Below are 27606 nucleotides of genomic sequence, written 5' to 3'. Positions count from 1 at the left end.
GTCATTAATTGAAATAAAAACGTCAATAAAAGCAGAATATACCATATGCTCGCATCAACAGAATCCCATTCCTTTAAACGACACAGCATATGTAAGAAAAAAAAAGTGATGTACAAGTTACTTATTATCTTTGCTGTTGGCTGTACAAGGCACAAAACTGTCAAATATGGAACAAATCAAATGGTATGTGTCATGGATAAAAAAAAACTAACCTAATTTGAATACACTTGACCTGTACCCAAGATGGCGGATTTCAATATGGCGTCCATGTTGCGGTTATACCCTGAACGGTAGGCTCCCTCACCCCTTTTTTGCTGGGGTACTCAGATATTTCATTTTCCATTCCGTTTCTGAAATATTTTTTTTCTAAAAGTATGCTGTCTGGCGCTTCAGTGGGAGCTCGGCATTAAACCTCAGTATCGTAGCATACTACGTGAAGCAAAATTAATATAAGGAAATGTACGTTGCTTAATTTCAAACATGCAACGCTTGAACACATAAAAATCAGAAAGAGAGAGAAAATCATCACGAATGTCAATCGTCGCAATAAAGTTTTAAAAAATCCTAGTAACGCAAGTGTTCTGTTTTGTTTACAATGTACGACCTTGTTCTGTTCAGGGAAAAGATTAACCCTCACGAAGAATACATCAAAGAACGAATATCAAGCATGAGTTAAGATAAGCACTTCACACGCAACAGCTCGACACCGACCGTTACAAATCACAACTGCGACTTAAACACAGGCTGATATAGTCACTTGAACTCCGGTAGTACCCTTATTCCCTGTAACTCATAATTTATTTTATAGTATGCAACAAACCATATTAAAAACACACACGCAAACATGTAGGCATTATTAGCCTAGTTGTGCATAAAGTGGACTTAAAACGAACTCAAACGTATACGCATTATTAGGAGGAAGGTTAACAAGCAGGCAGGCAAAACTCTCTGCATGCCTATGAAACACTGTTCACTTGAACTAAAGCTTGATAAACTTGAGATTACAATAAACAAAGCAAATATGGAACAACTACACTAAACTGCTGCAGCTACAGACAATCGTTATAGTCGAATATCTTGTGTTGTTTCAAAATCTTAACTGGCAATCTATATATAATCATTTTATTATCTGTATTTTTTGTGTTTCTATTGTAGTGAATTCAAAATAGTAAAATTGCTCATCTTGGAACATCGGACCTTAGTTTGTATAGTGAATTTCCAATTTCCTTGAACCCAGAAACTGTAAATGCGTTTATTATTTATGACGAGGAAAGAAGCTCAGGAAATACGCATTCGTGTACTCGATTTCGTGTGTTCAGTTGTCTCACATTTTCCTATACACTTTGACGCCAAGTGCAAGTCGGAACTGTGGAATGTTTTTACAAATTTGTAAGAATGTGTAAAGCACACAACCTACAACAGAATAAACTTACATTGACTGAAATCCCTCTAATTACAGTCTTATTTACAAATATAGATTTGTATATCGCACGAATTATAGGTCCTAAGTTAGTGTTTTAAAATGTTTAACAGTTGCCAAGTCAATTTCATTCTAGCGTATCTTCGCAATCGCAAATCTACGTATTACACTGTTAAGTAACACGACAAGTCTATTCGACCAAACACTTCACGCGTTCCGTTTACTTACTTTTAAAAACAAATCGGCAATGCGTAACCATCATGGAACAGTGGGGGAAAATGTATTGATATAGATATATTCCTGGAAAACACACACTCACACACACACACACACACCTTAGACGAAGGGTTTCATCCAACACCACCAGAGTCCTCACATTGACAAACGTGCACACACTTCAACTTTCCAATTGCTTATTGTGCAAGGCACCTGATAACAATATCTGCAACAGGTTATCGGATGTTAATGTAACTATGTCTTTTTATGTTTGAAACAAAGGAGTCGAGTCAAGGTGACAGTTGCGGCCTCGCTCTTTTCTTTCCACTCCTATGTGAGATAAGCTAAACAACTGACTGTGTAACACACTGGAAGCATGTGTATCTTGCAGCTTGATACGGTTTGTGCTTCTAAGAAAAATAATGGCCTATTTCTAAACCACTGCACTATTTGATGAGAAGAAAATGTAACAAGCAGACGGGATTTTCCCTTTTCTTTTTGTATTTAGATATTTTTAAAGTTATGACGTAGTAAAGTATTTTCAAATTATTTCATTACAATATCAATAGCAACAAACACGTGATAACTGGGGTATATTTATAAAAAAATATAGTTCACTATTTGAAAAACATACTTGTAATTTGCGTCAGGATTTACGCTTCAACAAAACTTTATCAGTAGTACAGTTAGCCTATAACTTTCACTCATGGGTACCCGCAGAGAGGGTCAAGGGGAGTCGTTTGCCCCCCCTTGGACAAGGAAAATCACAGCCTACTGTCTTCACTTCTATTCAAATATTGCATACCTTCCCATGTTTATCGTCACAAATGTACTCCTTCCATTTACGCATTTAAATATTTTCTTCACCCCTCATTCCTTTCTCCCTTTTTAACGATCTTTTTGTCTTCTTGTGTCTGCTTTCTACATTTCAGACTTCTCTTCTCACCCTCATTGCCTATCTCCTTTCTTCCTTACTCACCTCCCTTGTTCATTTCTATATCCTTTCCTCTCCTATTCCCTAGTTCCTTTCTTCTCACTCTCCTTTCACATTTCTTCCCCTCCTTCCTCTGTATTCTCAATAAGTTTGTGTTTTTTCCCCTCGTTTTTTATGTTCTGACGTTGTTGCATATTTACTTTGATTTATTTTAGTTTACCGAAGGAAAATTAATTTAAATTCAACTGATAATCTTATAAACTAAGGAATAAAAACAGTATTGTTTGATTGTTCTATTAACTGATTGTCCTACATATTGTTTGCAAATTAGGGTTCAATCAATTTCTTCGTGTGCTTTTCTGCTTTCTCTCATTACAGTAGCATGCATTCTCAGAAGTTTGTTGTCAGGCATTGGTGTTGTCATTCTTCTTGTTGTTTACTTATGTGTCTGCGAAATCAACTGGAAAATACTAACTTACTTCCACACAATTTTAGTGAATATTCGTTTAGAATGAAGTTGAACTACACAGTCTGGCAAAGGAAAAAGTGGGAAGGAAAGGGGAATTTTATGGCAATCCTTCAATTGAAACACTGCTGTTATGGGACCTAAAAAAATGATATGGTGGTCAACATTGCAAGACTTCAACTTAACTTTCTAAGGCAGAAAAAAATCTTACGGCTATGATATTTTATTGATATAAAAAATAATATTTCAAAGAAATACTCATATATATAATGACTTTCTAATGTATGCAATCGTAGGCTATGAACATTGGGAAAAGAACTATACAAATTTACACCGTAAAAGAAATAAAAGACCTTAGCTCACCCCACTTTTTCTAAATTAAATTGTAAATATGCCCCTGCTCATTGCCACACACAAGGAAAAAGGAAATTGGTAGGAAAGTTACTAAATAACTCCTCCTTTAATACAAAGACTTATCAGTGCACATGTAGCATCGCGTTTACATGCAAATGTGTATTTCATTTGCATATGTTCATTAGATGCAGATCGGTGTGTGCATTTCAAGGTCCAGTTTCGAAACGCAAGACCTGCTATTGCCGCGCATATTATTAAATAATACATATTCACCGTTGTGTCTTCTGTTTTATGTTTTCGGTATATCTAATGCATAGATCACGTGGATTGAGAGAATATTTTTCAATCAATGTAATCTTCGTTGTACAATCTTCACGTTTCAATGTACACTCAGCACGAAGGTACACTGCCAACTCTTTCCAATGTTGCTTCTTGTATTATCTTCCAATTTCAAGTGGGCTTCAATAAGCACACTGAAAAATGGTCGAGTAAGTTACTTTTAAGTTTCAAATTATGATTTTTTAAAATGGCAAAGAAACAGCAGCTAAAAGTGTCCAATTAAATTTAAGGTACTGCTATTTACATGTTCATTTAATTAATAAAAAGCGTAACTTCAACACTTTGGGGAGCACTAAAAAAATGGATTTTGACACTTGTATTTTCGCTAAAAAAATAAATAAAGATCATAGACCCGATTGAGAGAGCTTAGCAGAAATAACGATGTTGTTTTAATTTCTTAACTTTCTGGGACAGTTAACTCACAAGTCCTAACTATACAAATCCTGGTTATCAAAAATAATATTAACGCATGTATTCCCGTATTGGTAAGTTTTCTTTGTAAATAACTGAGGGCGCATTATTAAGTTCAGAGTTTTTTATTATATTATACTGTATGTAGTATTGTATTATAAATTATTTAAATAATTAAATCAGTATAGCTGTAAGACATTTTAACTAGTCGCAAGTTATATCACGCTTAAGAAATGTTTTCCGGTAGAGATCGCTTCCATATATTAATATATTGCAGAACAATTTCTACAAATCAGACCGACATACCAATAGTAGCCTATTCCTGAATTAAAACCAGAGGTTTCTTTTAGTATGTGCTCAACGAGTTTATGCAGTTATGTTGATTCTATTAATTGTTACATTTTATGACTGTGTCTATTCAAAACAAAAGTTTTTTTTTCAGCTTTCTTTTTTAAGTTCGCTTTGTACACAGATAGGCTAATCAATGATATACGTAGGATCTGAAACTTTATACGCCTCCAAAGGGGAGGTCTAAAAGAAGACAATAGGTTATATGGCTTATATTATGTAAAATTACTACAATTCCTCTCTCACAAAGTTGCTGGACCCGGATAGCTAGTTGAAGGAGAGGTGGGATCCTATAACAACAACTGGTGAAGGAGGCGTTGTACATTAGACAATATTCACACATGTATCACATTGCACAACAGATACCCTGACACGTGACAATGCGTGTACTGCTTTTACGTTTGAGCCTATACCACGTTAAGCAATGTGTGTATGAGAGAGGGGGAAACTTCAGGTGATACCTCCACCCTAAAAAAAAAAAGCCTCGAAGAAAGCAAGCATCGACCTGGTTGTTGACGGGAGGGAAGTGAGGGGAGGCAAGCAAGGAAGTGAGATGCAGGTGAGAAGAAAAGCACCTAGAATTACGTCATACCCTTTGAAATGTAGATGTCAAGGACTCCGCTTGGGATTTTTAAAAAGAGCATAACAATCCAAACACGATTACGGTGCAAAAAGTAGCAGTACATAGCTACATTTACGGCTGAGAAAAATCCCTTCCAACCGAGGCTTATACAGCTCGAAAAAAAAATCCGAATGCTGTTGAAGTTTATAGGAACATAACGGTTTTCCTGAAATATATATTATTTACTGCCACAGCGACCTTGCACGAGAGCTAATTCTAACTTTGCGCTAAGATATCCCAAGCTACTGAGAAAATGTTACTATCGCTCATTTCTCTGTCATGCAAAACTTTTTAAGTACATCTTATGCACAGATTTGCATGTTATGTAACGTGCCGTGTTGCCCGCTTGCAATGGTATAATTACGATTATATTTTAAAAAGCAGGGAGTAAGTTTGGCTAAGTCATTAGTATTAATTTATCTTCCACACACTCCACAATTACGACGCAGTTTTACCCAACGAATGATGGCATCCAAATATACATATTGTGAAGTAAGGCAGTCTTTCCACTTTGAATGCGATGCAATCATATGCATTTCAAACACATAAATTTCAGTGTATTTGGATCAGTTTGGTGTAAGTAAAAATATGAACGACTTTAGTGTACATTTTATCTGTGCATATGCTGGGCAAACTTTTTAAAAGGCGCATCCGAGTATATCTTTAACAGGGATATCAGAAGGAACTGATGTTTTTGGAGCATACATCAACAAATACCTAATAGACCAACCTGTATGTATCTAACTTGGTTATATTTACGCGGAGATCTGGCAACATTGCACTCATGCTGCCATCTGTTATGGGAAAGTTACCGTAAAATCGGCGTTTCTGGTACATATGAATTCAGCTTGCATGTAAATACCCCAATGCAGCTGAAAAAATGGCTGACAAAGTGTACGTTTACATACTGTTTAATTCAGGACTCCGACTTGCTCTTGATCGCGACTGAACTTATGAAGTCATGCTTTAGTTTGTTCACAGATACGCATTTCTGCTGTGTCACCGGTGCATGTTGCGTTTTCATTATCTCACCTCTTTGTCATAGGCGTCACGGTTAGCCATGCGTGCATGTGTGACACGAAGTGACCTCGTGGAGATAAAACACGCTGAAGTAAGCCTTGAAACCTAGTGAACAAAATGAAAATATCCCGCTGCAAATCTTTCGGTTGGGACATGATGTGCATGTTTTACAGGATTATGTGACGTACGATGTAAGGAAACACGACTGATATGGATATAATACACGGGCGCGCGCGTGCAGGCAGGCACACTTGATCATATTTGAATGCGACCTAGGTCTTGAGTATAATTTGCAGCCTTGAGACTTCACCTTTCTGTATTATGCATGTAGTCACCAGTTCCTTCTCCAAAGGCAATTATGCTACAATAGTAAAGCAAAAATTACTATTAGACAACTTACACGCGCATAGACCAGTAAATCATAACGCCTTAGAAAGATTGTATGTTAGAAATTGATATTTAAATCATAGTTAAGTTCATTACATTCACTTGATGCACATTATGCGACTCCGCACTGTCCCTTGAATTCTCAAAAGAAAAACTTGCCAATCACCCACGTCTATTGAAAATCGAACAACGTTTGTTTAAATCCATTTTATGCTCGAATAGGCCAATCGGGACTGAACCTTCAGTTTCCTTAAGGTGGGATCTGAACCACTGTGCCTCCACCGAGGATTGAACCCGGGACCCTCTGATTACAAGGTGGCAGGGTTATCACTATGTCATCGGGAGGCACTAAGCATATACCTTCTACAATACTCTTAAGTATGGCATTATGCATTGTCAAATTCTGCCAGTATATTGCATTAGAAAGAATGAAAGAGGAACTTGAGTCATAATCGCTGAACACTTAAAACTACAAGATGCAACAAACACGTTGCTAAACTGTAGCAAACTATTTGTGTGCTGATCACAATTCATTAGTTTACATTTGTATTATTTTGAACCTTATCACATGCTATTCCGGGAGCACATTAAACACTTATTGATGACAAACCAATGATAACGTTCCAATCACATGTGAAGTGATCCTTCAAAAACTTGAATGATAACATGTTATTCTTCAGAGGAAGAAACGTAACATTAACTGCAAACAAAGAATAACATGCGATCTTACACATGCCATAACTCTTATGTTCTGAACAAAAAAATACAAGATATATAGTCACGGTTTCACCGTACAACAACGTGAGTCATGATGGTTGTATCTGTGCGCCATTACAAAGTTATCTTATTTGTAATTTACAAGAGGTTTCTTCTAATATGAATGTCTTTGCGTTACATATTTATGAGCATGAATAAAGTGTGTTTTCCTGTAATTTCTTGATGTGCGCTAGCTTTTATATTGATAACACTGGGGAACAAAAAAAAGATTTTATTTTGCGGCATAAAGTTTAATAACAGTTTCAGCACACAAAACAACTGTGATTGCCAATTGTATGATTGGTTCAGTTGAATTGACTCCAGTTATAAAAATAAACACACCATGGAAAATGTAGGAGGTAAAATTACTCAACGCTTTTCTCGGTAATATCAAAATTTGATAATGTGCTGAAATTCCTATAAGAAATTTATTTATTTAGTTGTAAATTGTTGCTAGGCAACTTATGAAGTAGTGCTAGGCAATATATCGGACACTCAACAAACCTTAAGGAAGAATACCAAAACATAAAAATGGTTTTCGAAAAAAATTGAATATGCTGAGCATAAGTGGCTCGTGTGTGTGGATTTGAAGATGATGTTTTTTTTTACTAGGACAGCAAAGTGGGTACACAAAATATCCCTATTTGCTATGTTTGTGGGATAGTCGTGCTAGAGAAAAGCATTGGACGATAAGAGTTTGGCCCCCAAGGGAAAATATTAGTGGGAAAAGCTAATATAATTCATGAACTGCTGATAGATACGGACAAAATCATCCTTCCGCCACTGCATATTAAACTTGGGTTGATAAAACAGTTTGTCAAGGCCTTAGATAAGAGTGTTGATTGTTTCAAATATATATGCCACACTCTTCCAGGACTAAGTATTGAAAAATTGAAGGCAGGAATCTTTGACGGACCACCACAAATTCGTACACTTATAAATGATGCCAATTTTACAACTTACATGTCTTACATCGAATCTGAGGCCTGGCTGAGCTTTGTGTTCGTCGTCAAAAACTTTTTGGGGAATCACAGAGCGGAAAAGTACCCCGATATAGTTGGAAATATGTTGAAAAATTTTGAGAAATTGCGAGCTAATATGAGTGTGAAGATACATTTTCTACATAGCCACATTGACAGATTCCCTGAGAACGTTGGTGATTTTAGTGAAGAACGGGGAGAAAGGTTCCATCAGGATATAAGGATAATGGAAGAAAGGTACCAGGGACGGTGGGATCGCCACATGATGGCCGACTACTGTTGGAGCTGACAGAGGGATTGTCCTAAAAAGCAATACAGCAGGAAATCGTATAGAAAACGTTCCACATAGTTTGTTACTTCATTGTGTACATATTTTCTTAATTATTTTGATCATAGGCCTATATAAATTTATTTTTATAATAATGATTGTAATCACAAAAATAAATATTAAATTGTTATTGGAAGTACATTTATATGTATGTCTTATGTTTCCGCCATTTTTGTTTAGTTGCATTTATTTCATAAATTAGAGCCAATTCAGGAAATATATTATTATATCATTATTCAGCAGCATGAAATTGCCCTAAATTAGCTCTCAAACAATGTGCCGCAATTTCACTGTTCCCCAGTGTAATTAACACACTATTTAACCAGCGTCTGTTTACTTGGGTTAAGCAATGTAAAAACATACATCTATCTCATTATACAGTAATCTCTGAAGCATATCACTTGATGTGGAAACAAAGGAGAGAAAAGCCAATGCTCTCGTCAATATTTTTTCTCGCACGGGAAATTGTGGTTTTATGTAGCCTTGTGCAATCGGCATCGGAAATAAAGTGGAGAAATGGTACGTGAAATGTCCCACCTTGTGATATGAATATATCATATACTGATAGGTTTCTAGCGTACACTAGTTTTGACATCTCACGGTTTACTATTAAATAGCAATTGAAGACTAAGCTGTCAGCTTTCGAGCGTGTTATTATCCATGTGTCGCTAATGTAGATTGGAACCCTGATGCAAATCCTCCACGAAAAAGTTACATTTATAATTGTATATATTTGCATATGTTTGTGCAGACGAAAGCTAACCGCAAATGTACATCACTGATATACAATTCAAGTTACAAAGCTATAATTAATAATAGTATATAAAAATTGTTACATCATTCGTATACAGCTGAAACAGACGGCGTTAAAATAATAGTGCTATCTAAAATAATAACCAGAAATAAAAAAAGTAATGATTTAAATGAAGAAAACTATTTGATTACTTTACATTATTATATCTTATATTGAAGAAGCTCTCGCAGATGAACACACATGTTGCCTTCTAATTTCGAACTTTATCCAATACATTACAATATAAAAACATTCTAGGGAAAAATCACAGGCTCAAGTAATTTGATCGCTGAGATAACCGATCAACAAAACAAGAAAGCTTTTCCTTTTAATTATCGAAAAGTGCAATAAAATCAGAGAGGCGAGAATTTTAATATTTTCCCTGTTTCAGCGCATTGCTGCAGATGCAACGGCTTATCGGGCGTAACAGATGTTTATGAGCGTCGCAAGTAAAATCGACTTAAACCAATTCCTGCAGTAAAATCAACCGCTCGCCTTTCCGTGCCTAAAGTAACTTGCAAAATGGTCTCACGCCACAGCTGTGAAGTAATCACTTAGCACCTTTCCCGCTTTCCTTAGCCTGCAATACAATTATGTTTGTTCTTCGTTTTAGTTTTCTCTATTTAAACCACGTGTGTATTCTTTTCTCCACCAACAAATACTATCAGTGGCGTATTACGAAAAAAAAGACCTGGTTAACCGCAACAAATATTATTTATTGCGTATCCTTGAAATATATTAATTAGATATAATAGACATAAAACACCAATGCAGGCAGTGGCGTCTCGTCCCTTGGGGCTTTGGGGGCTTAGCCCCTAAAGAAAAACTGACGTATTCACGTAATTATCAATCACCATAACGCATAACTATCACACAGTCTTTTAAAAGGCGATTTTTACCCACGTAAATTCATCGTCTGTTGCAATGGATACGACAGCGCTCCTAGCGGCATTGATGTCAATTATCGTTTTCCGGGGCACGTCGCAAAGGAAGGCGTGGCCTACACCCACCTACGCTACAGTGAAGGTCACGTGCTAGCAGAGAGAGGAGGGGAGAGTCCAATGGATTTGAGTGCTGATTCGGGGGCTACTTCCTTCGCGTCGCGTTCGATCTCGCGTGTTGTTCTGTAGCGTTGTGGTGGCTTTCATTCGCTATGTTTGAGTGAGTTTGGCAGGGTTGATGTTCGAACACAAATTGATGAAGGACATAGGCTGTTAATTACAAGACGCAATGAATTTGTCCGGAAAAGTAGGCATATATTAAATAGAATTATTGATTGCTTAAAATTCTGTGGTCGACATGAACTTGCTCTACGAGGACATAATGAAAGAGAACAATCTTTAAACAGAGGCATCTTCCCAGATTTATTATCCCTTCATAGAAGAGGGAAAACTAAAGGGAACTTCGTGTTCTTTATTGTAGTGAAGAGTTGAAAAACATAAACTCTATCAGTAGATTGCATTCATTTTTTATTTAAAATTATTTAGAGGGTACCTTTTCAGAAACAGTAAAAATGACAAACATAGTTTTAATAACTCCAGTGGCAACAGCTGAATTTGAACGATGTTTCAGCACATTGAAGCGTATTAAAACCTGCTTAAGAAATGCAATGGGACAAGACAGACCAAATGCCTTGGCACTTGCTTACAATAGAGAAAGAATACATTTTAAACATAGAGGGCTTCAACGAAAAAGTAATAACAAAATTTGCTGAGCAGAAGAACAGGAGTCAACGTTCGTAGAAAGGTATGTTTCACAACAATACCTGTTTCTTTTGTAATCATGTGAATTGTCATTATATTTTAAATTCTTTAAAATAATAAGTCCAGTTTTGTAGTTTAGAAGAAGATAAATACCCGTTTTTTTTTGTAATTCATGTAATTTGTCATTACATTTTAAATTCTTTCAAAAAAGTAAGTCCAGTTTTGTAGTCTAGAAGAAAAAAATACATATTTTTTGTAATTCATGTGAATTGTCGTTATATTTTAAATTCTTTAAAAAATAAGCCCCGGCCAAATTTGTGGCCACGAGACGCCACTGACTGCAGGCATGCAAGTAAAAGAAAAACAGAAGTCCGACAATTTCAAATTCTTCGGCAATTTCTATATACATGAAAAAAGTTGTTTTATCGGCGGTAAACGCGGTAACATGGGAGAATACACCACTGGATACTATGGCTGTGAAACAAGAAAGCATAAGAAAACCAATTCATCTATGTAATGCTATTCTTGCTCCAGTGAACTGAAACTAATGCGAAACGTTTTCAAATTTTTAAAGGTGTGTGTTTCTTCTTAGTTGTGTGGAGGAGCGTCTACTGTATAACGAGGCACCAATCCCCATAATGTTCAGAATAAGTGACACAATTTTTTGTCCTGTGGTTACCTCGTGTCTACATATACATTGCGACAGTATAGGACTAAACGAAAGCACAGAATAAAGCTAAACACTAAATTACTGCACACCCACGGAACCCATTACTAAAATTAATAAAGCCGGCCATCGTGGTGAAGTGGTACACGTCACTCTGAGAAACCAGATGTCACAGGTTCAAACCCTTAACTAACTAACTTAAATCGTTCATGACAATCGAAGATTTGTAAATGAAAAGTTAGTCAAGACGACAAGAACTAAAAATGAACAATTCGAGAACGTGTCATATTTTCTCTCAGTTTAACAAAGACTTCTTATGCAACTTAGAGCAAAGTGCTGCGCTGTTTTCTGCAGAAGAAAAGATACGAAATCGTACCCGTCATTCTTCCTGTGTTGAAAGTAGCAGGAGGCTGTTGAATGGAAATAAGATAAAAGGGAACGAAAATCATTCACATGACGCATTGCATTTTCAATACACAGGGTTGACGTCAATAATGAATTCACGTTTTCCAAATAATGAACGAAACTTGCAACAATCTTCAAATTTAAGCATCGGCTTCCGGTATAAATGCGCAGGCAACTCATGCTTAGAAGTAGCTAAGGCATGTTCACTCCACAAGATTGTGTAATTGCAACGACAAACTTATTCTTCAATGCTGGAAGTGGAAATTAGTAAGTGGAGTTATGCTTGGTCCAGTTTAGGGATAGGCGGAGGGACTTTAGATTGTGGCTGGGTAACTGGAGAGCTGTCAAAGATATAGGTGGGTCACATCTCCACTCTCACACTCACTCTTCCCCCCATCTTTCTTCTTCCTCTATCTTGCACCCCCCCCTATCTCTACATCTTCAAAGAAAAAAGTATTTCGAATTTTACATTGTTAAGCAAGGATATATTAACCAATAATAGGAAGTTTAAATATGGGAGTAAAAAAATATAGAAATTCAAATGTTGTATTGAAAGTGTGTTAAATTTTATGTTGGATTACATTTCACAACATGTTATAGTGATAATTAAAATTATAAACGAATTAGCAGCATATGATGTGTTAAGGAGAAATATGGAAAATTAAGTTTAATACTTCAGACCTCCATGACCCAAGGATAAGTAGAGCGCGCTTCGATACCAGAGAATCCGGTTTCAAATCATCTTAGGTTAAAAATCATATTCATCATTATGTACACAATTATAGTTTATTTTTCTTTATCACGAAATTTGCTGTTGCATTTTGACAGGTCGGATCAGCCTGATTTGGGGGGCCACGGCCACTCTGTCCCCCCTTGACACCGCCCCTTAGGAGGGTGCTTATATGGTTAACATGCAGACGAAGCAGTAAATTATCCTAGCTATACCTACATTCACAATACTTCCTTTATACTCCCATATAAATTTACACAAAATCGTAAACTACAAGAATGTTTCAAACATTAGTCCAAAGAGACTTAATGCCCACCCCGGGGCCACAGCCGATATGAAACTAACATGCATAATAATTAGTCGTAGCATCTGGCATGACTGAATCATGGTGACCTTGACATTTAACTACCGAGAGGCAACACAATTGTTAAAGTAGTATTATACATGTTAGTATTCTCAATATAGAAACAATAAGGCGAAACTTGTGTGTTAATGTAATGCTACATCAAGAGTCAGATCACAGATAACATATGTTCTTTTGCTTTCAACAATCCCTATCTGACAATAAGATATTCCATTCGTAAAGTAAAATCTGGCACGGAAATAAAAACAGTGAAACGCATAAACACGCAAGTGCACAATTAAGTGAAATGATAAAATAGCCACGTCTGTCATAATACGGAGACAACAAATCCAACACAAACTGCAACCACATCCAGGGCCTTATCAAGCCTTGCTTTCTTCGAATGACAGGTCATACCGACAATTACATACAAGATAATTACCGCTATCATAAACAGTCGATTTTTCTGGCTATTGTTAATCTTTGTCTTAGTTATTTAAATTGTGGGGAAAAAAATGACTTGTTTTTAGGCAGCTTTACGGAATTGACAGGTAAGTCAATATTGGACAACCAGTTTAAAGTGGCATATAAATCACTAAAGGATGGTGAACCGAAGTCGAACCAGCGACCTCATGACTACTACGTTATAAGAAGGGAGCCCTTGCTAGCTGCTATATTAATAAAGACAATTGGAAATTGCATGGCGATCTTTTACGGGAGAACACGCAGAATTTTTCTTTAAGGAAATAAATTGAAAAATGACTATATCAAGGTACAGATGGAAGCATACGGTAACATAGTAAGGAGATCGAATGAAATCTCTTGTTGATAATTACTGAAAATAAATAAAATGTTGACAGTGTATGAGTTGAGTCGAGAAGAATACTTCGGTAGTTCTGCGATACGCATCAAAAGTCAGTCTGTTTATAAACATGCTCATTTAGGCTAATCTGGACTGGACAGTTTGTAGTGGATTACGAACCAGTCTACAGCGTGCATCCACTGGGATCGAACCCGGAACCCTTGATTGCAAGGCGACAACGTTACAACTACGTCATCGAAGAGGACCCAAAGTGTTGACGGGATCTTAGATCAAGATGTATAAAGAAGAACCGTGTTGGTAAGGCCTGACAGCAAGTGGAAAGGTGGTAAAATTGAAACTGAGAGACTGTTGCTGGGGCAAAGAAAAGAAAATATTTGGGTTTAGGAATGCTATGCCGTTAGTTAGTTAAACAAATATGGGATTTTTCGTAGGAAGTTCTTGCACGCTGTTTGATCTTGTGTTACTTTTACAATACGGTGAGAAACCGGACGTTTCGCAGAAAAAAGGCAAAAAGGTGTTTTCCTGGTAGAAGCCTCTTTAGCTAACTGTAGCTTACATCTTAGCGTCATTTAAGCTTTCACAGCGTCGTTAAATCTTGACCCCTATGTGTCATATTGACATTTACAAATAAACACGTGCAATTTTGAAATAATATCAAGTTCAATCTTTCTATCCGCGGCAGTTTCTCATAAGCACAGTATGAGATTCAGAAGTATAGCTAAATATTAAATAAATAATTTAACATATTTAAAGGTGTTTTTTTAAAAAATGGTAATATTTACGTTTATCGAGGAAAAGTATGTCAAGTGAGGCGCGAAGAAATTAATTCCGGGTTCATATTTCTGTACAGAGAGCAACCAAGCTTGGCGCCTTCTACTAGCCGAGATTCGCAGCTCTACAAGATTGCTCTTTTAAATCTATCGGAATGGTTCAAATAACTGTTTCTGAATACGGCTATGTTTGTTTAAGAAGACTTACATGACATGGTAATTTGAGGATTACATGATTTGGAGGACAGAATCACTGTAACTCATTGTTCATTTTTAATAACTACACGTTTTTTATAGCTCTGTGTCTATAACAGAATTTGCTGGATATTCGTAGTATAGTAGGATCCATAAGTATTGACAGGTAAATTTTATATCACTATTTTTATTCATGTATCTCTTGCATCCTATGCTGGTACAGCGAATGTCAACTTACTCGCCTCCCCGGTGGCGCAGTGGTAGCGTCGTCGCCTTGCAATCAAGGAGTCCTGGGTTCGATACCCGGTGGAGGCAGAGTGGTTCGGATCCCACATTAAACTGTAGGTCCAGTCTCGATTAGCCTTTCTGTGCATAAAGTGGACTTAAAACAACAATTCAAAGTCAACTTACTCGTCGGTGTTTTTTTGTTGTTTTTTTTACTCACATCCCAGAACGTCAAATTCACGCTTATTTACAGACAAAATGCCACACCTTCAATCTCTCCACGCCGATCTCCATGGTGGAGTCTTAGTGGCAGAAATGCGAAGTAAAATCACTCAATCTCACCACTTTATACGCAAAATAGAATTGTGAACGGTTACATTATTATGAGGGCCATAATTGTGTATACAAGAGATTAGACCTACCTGGTAGTTGTTTCTGAATCACTGCTGTCAGTGTTGCTTACGGTGTCTTGCTCGCCGGCTGGTGGTTCCTGCTCGCCTTGCGGTGGAGGTTCCGGCGGCTGTTGGAAACTGTTAATCAAGCTAGTCACTATGATCGTGTTCGTCGCCGGGTTCGACACTGCCGCCAGGCCCACGCCCGGCTCCAAGTTGCCACCCTGCTCGGTGCTCGAACTGGTGGACGGACGGTTTCGGCTCGACAGACGGAAGTGACGCATGCGCCGCATGGAGGCGCGCACGATACGCGCGAGCCCCATGCCGCTAGACTCGGATTCGGTCGCTCGCTCGCCGTCCTCTTGCACGCTCAAGTTTCGACCGCACTCATCGCCGATCTCCGTGTCACTGTCCGCCGTCGCCGACACGGTCGCGCCCCGCGACGACGCGCGCATGCGCGCTGGAACTGGGTCGGAGGTGGCGTCGTCCGTTCCGCAAGCCCCTTCCACGCTGACGGACGCGAGTTCGATGCCCGGGTTGGTCGCGGAACTGCAACGGCCGGCGACGTCTTCCCCGAAGGGCGCCTCGAACATCGCCACGGGTAAACTTTTGATCCAGCCCCAGTCGCAATCGGCAAACGGGTCTTCGATTCTCACCGGAGGAACTTCCAAGAGAAGATCTGGGGTTTCCGCATCCTTATCTTGCTTACGAGATCCCAGGATCAGATCAAGATCGGCCACTGGTGCCAGATCCTCGATTTCGGTGCTCACCGGATTTAGCCACGTGAGCTCGGGATCCGGGGCGGCCCAGTCCAAATCCAGAAGCTCCTCGACGTGGCTCGGTGGCGTGCGAGCCTCGTTCCCAAGGGTCGGCGGTTCGATGCTCTGATCCAAGTCCAGGAGGTGGCCCACGCTGCTTTCGTCTTCTTGATGCTGGAACGCGTCTGCTGGAAGGTTCTCCAGGACGTTCGACGGGAGATCCTCTGCTTCCAGCAGGCAGCTCGGCTCGGCGACGGCGAAACTTGGTCCGTCACCACACTCGATGTCCTCCTGAGAGGAGTCGAGATCGATGAGGTCATCATTGGGTGTCCACTCTCGCTGCGACGCCATTTTTTTCAAATCGGCTGCATCTGGAAAGAGATGGCAAGTCCTTTAGTACAACCACAAAGTTGAACATTCCTCATTTTTACACACATCACCTTATTACAAACATTAAAAAAATGATGATGAATGGTGTTCACTGTACTGATTATGTATGAATGTATGTTTGTATAATTAGCGCGATACGAAGCAAAGGGTCCAGGGTTCCAATCCCTGCCTGGGCATGGATGTTGTTTGTGAGAGTCTCTTCATCAATTTCATCATATCATGTCTGGTCCTCATCGTCGCGATTAGCCAAAAGTGGCATAAGAGCGACGTAGAATAACCAAATCAATCAATGAATCAGAGATTGGTTCTGTTTCCACCCTGTACACTGCGTTTCCCAAACACATTCTGGGTTAGGGGACTACCAGCTCATGACGACATAACGCAACATACTACCCTGAAAATAGAATCACTCTTTGAATCGTGCAGTGTAAAACTCCAAATAATTCATCCTAACTTATTTACTGCCAATCGCCGGACACTGTGGCCGAGTGGTTAGCACACCGAGGGTCCCGGGTTCGAATCCCGCTCGGGCTTGGTTGTTTGTGAATGTTCATTCATCAATTTCATCATTTCATCCCCATCTTCGCAAATTAGCCAAGAGGCACAAAACGCGAAGTAAACCAAATCAATCAATCAATCAATTTACTGCTAATCTATGACCATACATTCCAATTCATGTGTGGTAAAGGTTGGCGTTATCCCTACTGTACCTCCTATTACACAAACAACATGAAATATTGAAAACAAATCAGGAAAAATACTTTTAGGACTGGTGAATGGATGGCTGGAAAATCAAAAGTGACTGTCCTACGCTTTTAGGAATCTGCCATGCTACCGTGTGTTGAAGTTTGTTATAGCTATATTCCTAAACACGAAAATTTCAAATTTGAAGAAGAGGCAGCATTCTTGAGAAAACTGTCACAGCTATGTTATTACATTGTAATGTAATACCGTAACAGTCTGTAATGCAGGAGCGTATATTCCAGGCTATCTAGGCTATCTGCGAAGCCTGAAGCCTAGAAAGCAAAATACTGAAGATAAATCTCTTAGAAACTGTGTGAATTAAGCTGATTTGAAAAAGATGATAATGGCGATTCTGAAGTTGGCAACCTGAATTCTTAGGAGTTGGCAACCTGAATTCTTAGGAGTTGGCAACCTGAATTCTTAGGAGTTGGCAACCTGATTTTTTATAAGTTTGCAACCTGACTACCGTTGGGATGGCGTTGAAGACGTTAAGAATGAGTCTAGTCTTCTCCCTTCCTCCATAGCCTAAGACCAGATGTCATAGTGAAATAACCCAGGTCTTACACTCAGCATACGCCACTGCTGTAACTTAATAGTGTAAATAACTTTATGGCACTAATTACACTATTATAATGTTACTTAAATATACTTCTACTATTTACACTTGTTCCAACAACTTTCCCGTCTTAAGGTTAATTCAAAACAGTGTTAGAATAGATCAGATTTCAAGCAGTGGATAAGGCACAAGTCAAAAACTGCTATTTTCTCTTGCTTTCTTTTAAGTTTCACTGAATCCATAAAGAAGCATAATAAGTATAACTTTATATTGGGCACGTGTAAAGATTGTTAACAGTGATGATCCAACATTTATATAATATGTTGAATGTTTATTAGTAAAAGAATAGACATAATAAATACCTGCCGTTTGTATGAGTGCTTTTTCCCGAACACTCTGGATGTACCGGTTGTCCCGTAAGTCTGGAACCATAGGTATTGTTCATTTTACCCTTTCTTCTGTTACAGGTAAACCATGGCACTGACTAAGGAGGGGCGAATCCAAGTTATTTTGCTGATGGGGACTTTGAATCCATTCATTAACTGTGTTGTACAATAATAAGTTTCTAACATGAACTTGTTTTGTTCTTCTCCTCTGGTTCCAGACTTATGGGACACCCGTTATATTGGCAATTAACATCGCACGGTAATAAAGAACCAGTGTCACTAAGATTTACAGAAATAATAGGGTCGCCCTAACGAGCATAAAAAGCAAGTTCAATCTAATTGCGCCCGGCCCCCGTGGCGGAGTGGTTAGCACATCTCGCTACGACGCCAGGAGTCTCGGGTTCTAATCCCGGCCTGGGCATAAATGTTTGCGAGTGTCCATTCATCAATTTAATAATATCATCACTCATCCACATCTTCGCAAATTAGCCAAAAGTGGCACAACAAGCGAAGTAAAATAAAGGAAATCAATCAATGAATTTAAAAGAAAGCTAGTAACATAATAATGTCATTGCTTGTTACATATTTTACCTTATTTCGGAAAAGATCTTACAAAAGTATTGCAGGAAATGCAGTGCCATACATACATGTGCTCACACATCGGCAAACGACATGACTAACAGGTAGCACATCAACAAGGAAATGCAGCATGAAAAGCTTCAGCTGCAATTCGTGGAATCGTTCTTCCGTAGAGAGGGAAGGAGCATTATACTCTGTAACCTATTAATATGCGTCATGCGTTTAAAACAAGGCAGTACAGAAAGGATATAAAGATATCAAATTACACAAACTGATAGATGGAATACAGTTCATCTATTTCTACTTTACTTTTTTGCTACTTAAAGAAAGAACCGAGTGCTCCAGAAACTTTTCAAACTGTGTATGTACACATAAATTAATTTACGTTCAAATTGTGCATAAGAACATGGTTCTCGTCAAATCCAAGCTCATTTTGACTTATCACATGCCACATTTTCATTTAAAATGGCTCCAAGATGGCGGACTTCCAACATACTTTAACAATGGCCAGATCTGAATCCGAAAATATCCGTGTTCCGGGCAAAATATCGATCCGGGTTCAGAGAACAAGATCGGGGTACTCGGTACTCAGTTCCAAATCCGAGTAACCGTTTCTAGGATACAGATCTAGATATTTGGTTCTTGGTGCCGAATCCTTGTAGTCAGTTCTCCGGTCCAAATATGCAGTTCTTGGTTCAAACTTAGATGATTAAGATTCTCATTTTGGCCATCATTTCATTCGTGTTTCTAACTTATAGACCACCCTGTATATAAGTGCTAAATGACCTGCGCTCTTGTACTTCGGGTTACAGTACTACCAGTAGCAGCAGGTTGGCCAAACAAGCCATTCTCACTGACAAGAAAACGACCGTCTCGGGCGAATTCACAATTGGGTTCACAAACATAAAACAATCTCAAATTGAGACGTTTCTTCCAATTAACGTCACTCCTGAAAACTGCGAAACCGCTATCCCCGCCACCGAAGTGAAAGTTTTCACACATACTGCGAAAACACATCTCCCCCTTCCCCTCCCTCTCTGTTCATATCTCATAATTACTCCAGTCTGCGTTCAGTACTAGAGTATGTCTTCCGGCGTCTGAAATGGGCTTGCTCCTTGAAATTCCCAAGCCTCTGTATCCAGAGTTGATGCCATGTTCTTGGGCGATTGCCGCTAGAGGAGCTGCTTGAGACACACAACGTTCTTATTAATTTGTTCGGATAATGTGCTTTTCTCAGACATTATGTTTTAGTGTGAGAAGTAAACATGAAGGCAAGAATGAAACTTCGATATCCTGGAATGTTTGACAAAGTCACTCGCTTCTTGGGCTCGCTTGATTGAAGGAGAGATTACTGTCGGATCACATCAGTCCAAAAAATATAACCTTTCATTTAATTAAGGGAATATTCGCGGCTCGTAAAGTGCTAAATTTTTTTAATGCACATTTATTTTTAAAAGAATTGCACAGGGTGTCCAAAATGTCGCGCAACCGAGACTTTGTACGTGAGTAACGTTTGGAGAGGTTGAGTTGTTGATATCAGTCAACTGTATGCACAGATAAGCTAATCGGAGTTGGACCTACAGCAGCACCGGGTATCGAACGCGCATAACTGTCGCAGCATACAAGTCCAACAAATACAACCTTTCATTTCATGACATTTTTGAATGCGTTTATTTGAAGAACTGTATATAACAACGAAATTCATCATAATATATACAAGATGTAACAATATTATAATTACTATTTCATTTTTCAGAATCTCTTGAATATTGCCCATTAATGTTATGTTAACTTGACAAAAAATAGTGTAAAACAGAATAAATTGGTTTAGAGTTCTTTAGACCTGCCTCAATAACAAAAAGCTCCCCAAAATCCCTTGTCTTGTCTGCGTCGACCTAAACTGACGGATTCAAATTGGTGGCCAGCCACCGATTCTTTTCTTTTTATCGTTGCTATGGAGATTTATCTTTAAATTGCTGTTGGTTCCCACTTTTAAGGTGTAATGGAAACGATTATATCACCAATTTGAGTCGACGCAGACATGAAACTGAGAACACTTGGAGATCTACAGTAACTCTCCACCAGTTTGAAGCTTAGCATTTTTTATTTTTTTATTTTGCAAGGGTTGGTAAATTTTTTGTTCACATTATTGGGTTGACATTAACAGTGCTTGTTTGTTAAAATTGTTGTTTTAATGGCACTTTAAGCACAGATAGGCTAATCGGGACCAGACCTCCAGAATTCGGACCATTGTGCAATGTGCTAACCGTTACGATCTGTTGATTAAATTCTCCTTGAATCTTTTTACATGCAAAATCAAGTATCCAAGTACCTTCTTTATGTACTGGAAGCTACAGAGAAAAGTTATATTTAAAATGTTATTTAAATATGTTTTTATGCTGAATTAACAGTGTACCTTTATATGCTACCATTTTTTTAGCACAATATTTGATTAATTAAAGTTTAATTAGTATACTTATTATGATCATACCATTTACAGACAGATATATTGTTATTGATTTGATGTTTTAAGTTCACTTTATGCACAGTAAGGCTAATCGGGACTGGACCTACAGTTCAAAGTGGAATCCAGACAGATATATTGCATATATCTTTATCTGTGGTTCTAATAATCCCATTGAAAGTTAATGAGGGTTATTAAAACCAACAAGGGTCTGTGACTTCACATAATAAAACTAACCTGTACTAACACCTCACTAAGTAAAAATGAAAGCCAAATTTTATGTATATGTAAAACAATACGCTTTCGAGTTTTACTTTGTCACAATCAACGATCGGTGGTTTTTAAATTGGCCAAGATATATAAATACTACCACAGAAGAAAGCACTGTAATTATATACATTACAAATCATATTATGAAGGTTAACTAACCTTTCAATTAAAGAATATTACATCGAATTGCTCCAGTAGTGACAAGATGCCTAACTGTGTAATTAGGAATCCTGATGAATATTTCAGCAATATTGTCTAGCACATTTTATTACACTTGTAAAATAACTTACACTTTAAACTTGTAGTATAACATTCTGCAGAACCTTATTCAGTTCTGTAGTCAAAGTCGGTATTTGCCGCCAGTGCATAGAATATGGCAAAATGCAGCTAGATAAAATGAAGTAGGGGAATTGAGTAAGAAGGAAGCACAGTTTGCAAGTTACAACTTCACACTTTTCCTGACACAATTGCTCGTAAACATGTAGGTGCTTAGACAAACCGCAGTTCTCATTTCTTCCGTGTATTACACTACAATGTCCTTCTGAGGTTTCACTCCATTTTTACACGGCTTTTATCTCGTCTCTCCTGCTCTTCCCCAACCACCTACACTCTGTGTAGCTTTTCTCTTTGTGATAGCGTTGCAGGGGGGGACGTACAACTGCCGGGACATATCAGAACTGATTAGGATCCGGATTTTTATGTAATTACAAGTTTCTTCCTCTCTAAGTAGCGAAGCAAAAATGACAAATGCCAGCGAGGTACTGTGTAAGGAACAATATACATGAATTTCATGTTACATATTTTTACATATTTTGAGGTAGAGTACATATTTTTAAATAAAATGTGGTATGTGCGTCATGCCATTTCTCCAGTTTTCATTGCGTCAGACTGAAATTGTGTGACAAGCCTTCAAAATATAATTCGAAAAATTGGTAATTTATTGATTTTTTAAAAAATTTTACTTCGCTTTTCTGTGTTTTGGCTAATCGCGGAGATGAGGATCAATGATGATAAGATTAAATTCTTGAAAGGACAATCAAGAACACATATGGACAGAACACAACACAGGGCCGCCCCCTAAAGAACTTTACTGGGTGCGAGCCCAGGCGCCAGAGCCTCGTTAGTCTGCAACAATGCAGTCCAGAGCGTACCACGTGGAAGGGAGGTTAACATTTGTGTGTCACCACCCCTTAACACGCCCAAAAATTGGTAATGATTATCTTATGCAGCAAACCCGTCAGCTTGCTTTCTTTGTTTCTTGTTTGAAAGCATGAAAATCACACCGTAAGGTACATAAAGCGTTTCTTTTCTGGATTATTGGGGGGGGGGGGTTAATCCCTATATAAAAATTAAAAATGAATGTAGTTTGATGTTTATGACCAGTATATGCCTTGATCTAATCAGCCCTCACCTTTAGCATCGCCAGCTTAGTGTAACTCAGTGGCGTAGCGGCCGCCCCCGCAAACCCCGCAAAGCGGGAGGGCCCCGAGGTGTAGGGGCCCAGCAATGTTTTCTCTGCGCTCCTGAAATTTTATATAATATCAGAAATTCAACACATAGTGTCGGTTATTTTTTTAAAATACGAAATACACAGGTCAACAATGACAAAATTTGAACTCGAAATTCACTGAGGTGAGCACAAAATAGAAACGCCCAAAAGGGTGAACTTAGAATACGTATCAACAGAGTTACTGTAGTTTACGAGTCTGTGGACACCACAAATAACTTCACGTCTGTTTTATTTATTTATTTTCATGTGGAAGGTGGTCGAGTAGGTTCCCTGGAACATATAATCATAAGACAATGTCTGTGATAATATACAGGGGCGTACTGGCTCGATCAAAGGGGCCCTGGCAACTTAACCTGTGGGCCCTCTGAAATGCCGTATTAATTTACTTGCTCCCAGATCGCCTAAAATAGGAAAAAAATCCCTCATCCCACACCTTTATAGATATACCGTGTGTCGGAAACTTTTAGAGTATAAATTGTCTGCAGTTATGAATCCAGTAGGAAGATTCAGTTGCTCGGACAGTCTGTTTTCTATTGCCACACAAACAAGAAAACTTGGTAATTCATGAACTTTTATCACTATTATTATTATTATTGTGTGGTATTTAAGATGTAACTTCCCATCAAATATTTTCAAAGGGGTCCAAGCATTTTCATATTCAAATAAGAACAGACATATTTCCAACATAGTCCACTCCTGTTAAGTGTTATAGATTATTTTCGATTTTTAGCTGTAGTCGTATTGTGACAAGGTAGTTCAATTTTCTTTTAATTGTTAAACAGTTCATAGGGGGGGGGGTAGCTAACTGTTGTACGTCCGTTACCCTCTGACGTCTTCGATGATACATATACGTTGTAGTATTTTCGTTGTTTTTTTTTTACCAAGGGAGCCCCCATTATTTTAGTTGCAGGGGGGCCCCAGGGCACTTCGCTATGCCACTGGTGTAACTTCTATATTCGTGAGGGAGAGTTCGCATTTCCAGCATGTCACCGAGGCCCCAAGTCAACAGAGTTGTGTAACTTTTTTAAAAAAACCGTGTCTTCATTGCATGCAACATACAATTACTATGTCAAGTCTAGCAGATAAGTCGCGTAGTTTCAGACTGGGAGGTTCTTGGTATGAAAACTATATGAAAGATGATGTTAGAAGAGCAGCTTAGTGACGGTGAGTGAGTGGGAGTGATTTTGCATGAACTGCGAACAAAAACTGTCTTATAGTGCCGCACGTTTCAATATGGCCTATAATAAAGAAATGAGCTTATTTGTACATTATTATTTATATGTGACTGTATACTTATTAGATTCCTAATCAATGTTGCTGGGGTAATATTTACGTGCAGTCTAATTACGAAAAAATAACTAAAGTGTCACTAAAATCATCCTCAAGTAGAATATATATATATATGTTCCAGTAGCTCGCGAGGTGTTTCGCTAGAGTAGGTAGATAAGAGCAGCAGTATTTGAGTGAAGCTTTGGCAGAAAGATCTGCTCTAGCCGCTAGATGGACATCTAGACAACTCCTTCCAATATCTGTGACAACCTATTCACCCAGCCTAACAAATATTGTGGATGAAAGTGAATGCCATCCTTTTCATTAACATGGTAAGAAGCAAGATGATAATGATTCATGAGCACCTTTCTAAATTTTACTGTGTTTGCAAAAAAGAAATATTTACATGTTTTGAACTCTCTTTAAGAAACAACAGCCTCTGTATGTTGCAGAGAAATTAAGAATAATAATTTGTTGTAATTTTATTTTATATTTGTTATTTAGCGTCGCTTTTCTGCCACTTGTGGCTAATGGCGACACGATAAGGATGAGTGATGACATTTAAAAAGGGATACTCAAACAGAAAACACCTGCTCATGCCGGGATTCAAACCCGAGGCCCTGGTGCCTTAGTGCTGTAAAAAAATGATTATATATCATTGATAAACCATCAAAGGATCATAAAAAAATCAAATCACACTTGGTAGCTCGTCATGTATTTTCAAATGTGGGAAGTAGCTCAATGGCTCCGCGAGTTTGGAGGCCTCTGCTCTAAAGGGTCCACTTTATTACAACGCGAAAACGTTATAGTATACACACACGCATATGGTACTTTTGGATAGATTAATTCTTCTTTGAAATCATTGTTTATGCAAGACTAAGACATTAAAACATGCAGTGTTGCCAGTAATGAAGCCGGGTTATACAGGTCACTGCTAAGACTAAGGAAGTTCCGATTATTGTGCACCGGCTCATGAAGTTTCCATTTGCATAAATTCCACATCTTATGCGTATTCAAGAAAGTATTGATTCGGTATGCAGAAGGCCAAATCGAACTTTTAAAGAAGCAAACATTATGTTAAGTTTTCAAGTTCAAGGTCAAGTGCAAAGAATGTTCAAACCTACTTATGATGTCTGCAGCAACAGCATATTGCAAAGTCACTTGAAAAGGTTTCAAGACAGTCGGTCAACAATGCCAAGATGCTGGCAATCTAGCAAGGTGAGTTTCTTCTCATTTACATACTCATGACTTCACAGTTCGATGGTTCCGCCTAACCAAAGTTTGCAATACACTTGAAGAAAAGCAAAGTTGGTGATTAGGATGCAATACCTGAGACTCAAAACGAACTTTCTGAGGGAGTGAGAAAAGTGCAAAATAACCCTTTGCACAAATGTTGTGTACGTTAGCGACGTAATGTTTTGGCCTAGCGTTTAATTTTCAGACGAAACTATCAGTTCTAAAAGTTGTGAGAATTGAATACAATGACCCCGAATGTGTTTCTAATTAGGTTATTTTACGTCGCTTGGGGCACTTGGATATTGGACCACATACTGTATTTGCTTTATTGTTGTACCGGTATAATCTGCCTGCACAGACACGAGATGCTTTGAAAATAAATAGATCTGGGGATCAACCAGCGTTAAAGGGGAATAGTCACAGAGACAGAGAATGAGATTGATAGAAGGAAAGAGAGAGACAAGTAAAAGGGGGGAGGGAGAGAGAGAGAGAGAGAAAAAGAAAGGTAGTGCACAGACAAGGAGAGAGAAATAGAGACAAAAAAGAGAGAGAGAGAGAGAGGGAATAGATAAAAGAAAAGAGAAATAGATATAGGAGATATGAATAGAACGAGAGAAGGGAGAGAATGAAAGGAGAAGGGGAGAGAGATTGATTAGTTGATTTAGTTTATTTTACTTCGCGTTTTGTGCCTCTTGGCTAATTTGGGAAGATGGGGATGAGTGATGACATGATGAAAGTGATGAATGGACATTCACAAAGAACCAAGCCCGAGCGGGATTCGAACCCGGGACCCTTGGCGTCGCAGCCCGATGTGCTAACCACGTTTTTTTTTGTGGTAGTAGTAGTAGTAGTAGAAGGAATACCCCTATTCGGTGGTATCCCCGTCATTTATACTTTTTCTGAACATTCATACATATCAGTTTTTCTCTATTTTCTTCTCGGTTTTCTCATTTCAGGACAACACAAACAACCAAGTCCTAGCCGGGATTCGAACCCGGGACCCCTGGCGCCGTAGAGCGCTGAGCTAACCACTCGGCCACAGGGTCCGGCAGAAGGAGAGAGAGAGAGAGAGAGAGAGAGATGATGTAAGGTGCTACAGTACAGAGAAAAGAAGAGAGAGAAATAGCGATAAAGAGAGAGAGAGAGATGGATGGATTGAAGATAAGAAGATGCAAAAGGGAGAGAAAGAAAGGTACTTCAAAGAGAGAGAAATAGAGAAAGGACGAAAGGGAGAAAACAGAAGTAGAAAGGGAAAAGACTATAGAATATGGGGGGGAGAGAGAGAGAGAGAGAAGTAAAAGACGCGAAGAAAGAAAGGGCATGGAGAAGAAGCAGGAAAAGAAGAAAGAAAGTGCCAAGACAACCGAAACAGAGCCCACATGCATTTAGTCCACCTTTGTGGCCAGGCCATCCGATCATAATTTCCAGGCGGCGACATTGTCGCTACATCAGCATACAGACAAGGGAAGACAAGAGCCGAGTTAGCGCTGAAAATGACGTTTTATGATAATTAAATGCACTCATGCGGTCGCAGCGGTCAGCATGCTAAACAAATAAAAACTTCGTAATGTGTTTAGATTTTGTATTAGTGCGAGACCAAGGTCGACCCTTTACATAACCTGCGATTTCCCTTAGCTTACAAGCTCTGCAGCAGCATGCGTAAGACAAAAACAGCATGTCGACAGGAGGTCTTACACAGGTGTGCTTTCCACGCCTCGTGTACTTGTACAATATGGGGGTTTCAAAACAAAATACAACGATAAGAAACCTTTCCAACTGCAATTCTTTCTCTACTCGCACATTCAAGTACGTATTTG

The 27606-nt window shown here is 38.5% G+C and overlaps 1 protein-coding gene across 2 annotated transcripts in view; it reads right to left on the bottom strand.

Annotated features, from left to right (window-relative positions):
• Window positions 1-27606, bottom strand: part of bdg (sodium-dependent transporter bedraggled) — a 270150-nt gene that overhangs the window by 122592 nt on the left and 119952 nt on the right. For both annotated transcript variants that reach the window (XM_083123786.1, XM_083123787.1), the window contains exon 3: window positions 15658-16756. In XM_083123786.1, the coding sequence (XP_082979912.1) occupies window positions 15658-16736 (1079 nt within the window). In that variant the 5' untranslated portion in view covers window positions 16737-16756. The remainder of the gene's footprint in view (window positions 1-15657; window positions 16757-27606) is intronic.

This window comes from Lepisma saccharinum, chromosome 6 (genome assembly GCF_977018435.1).
Source record: "Lepisma saccharinum chromosome 6, izLepSacc3.1, whole genome shotgun sequence".
NCBI lineage: Eukaryota > Metazoa > Arthropoda > Insecta > Zygentoma > Lepismatidae > Lepisma > Lepisma saccharinum.
The sequence above is the reverse complement of the archived record's forward strand: the minus strand, read 5'-3'. Positions and strand labels throughout refer to the sequence as shown.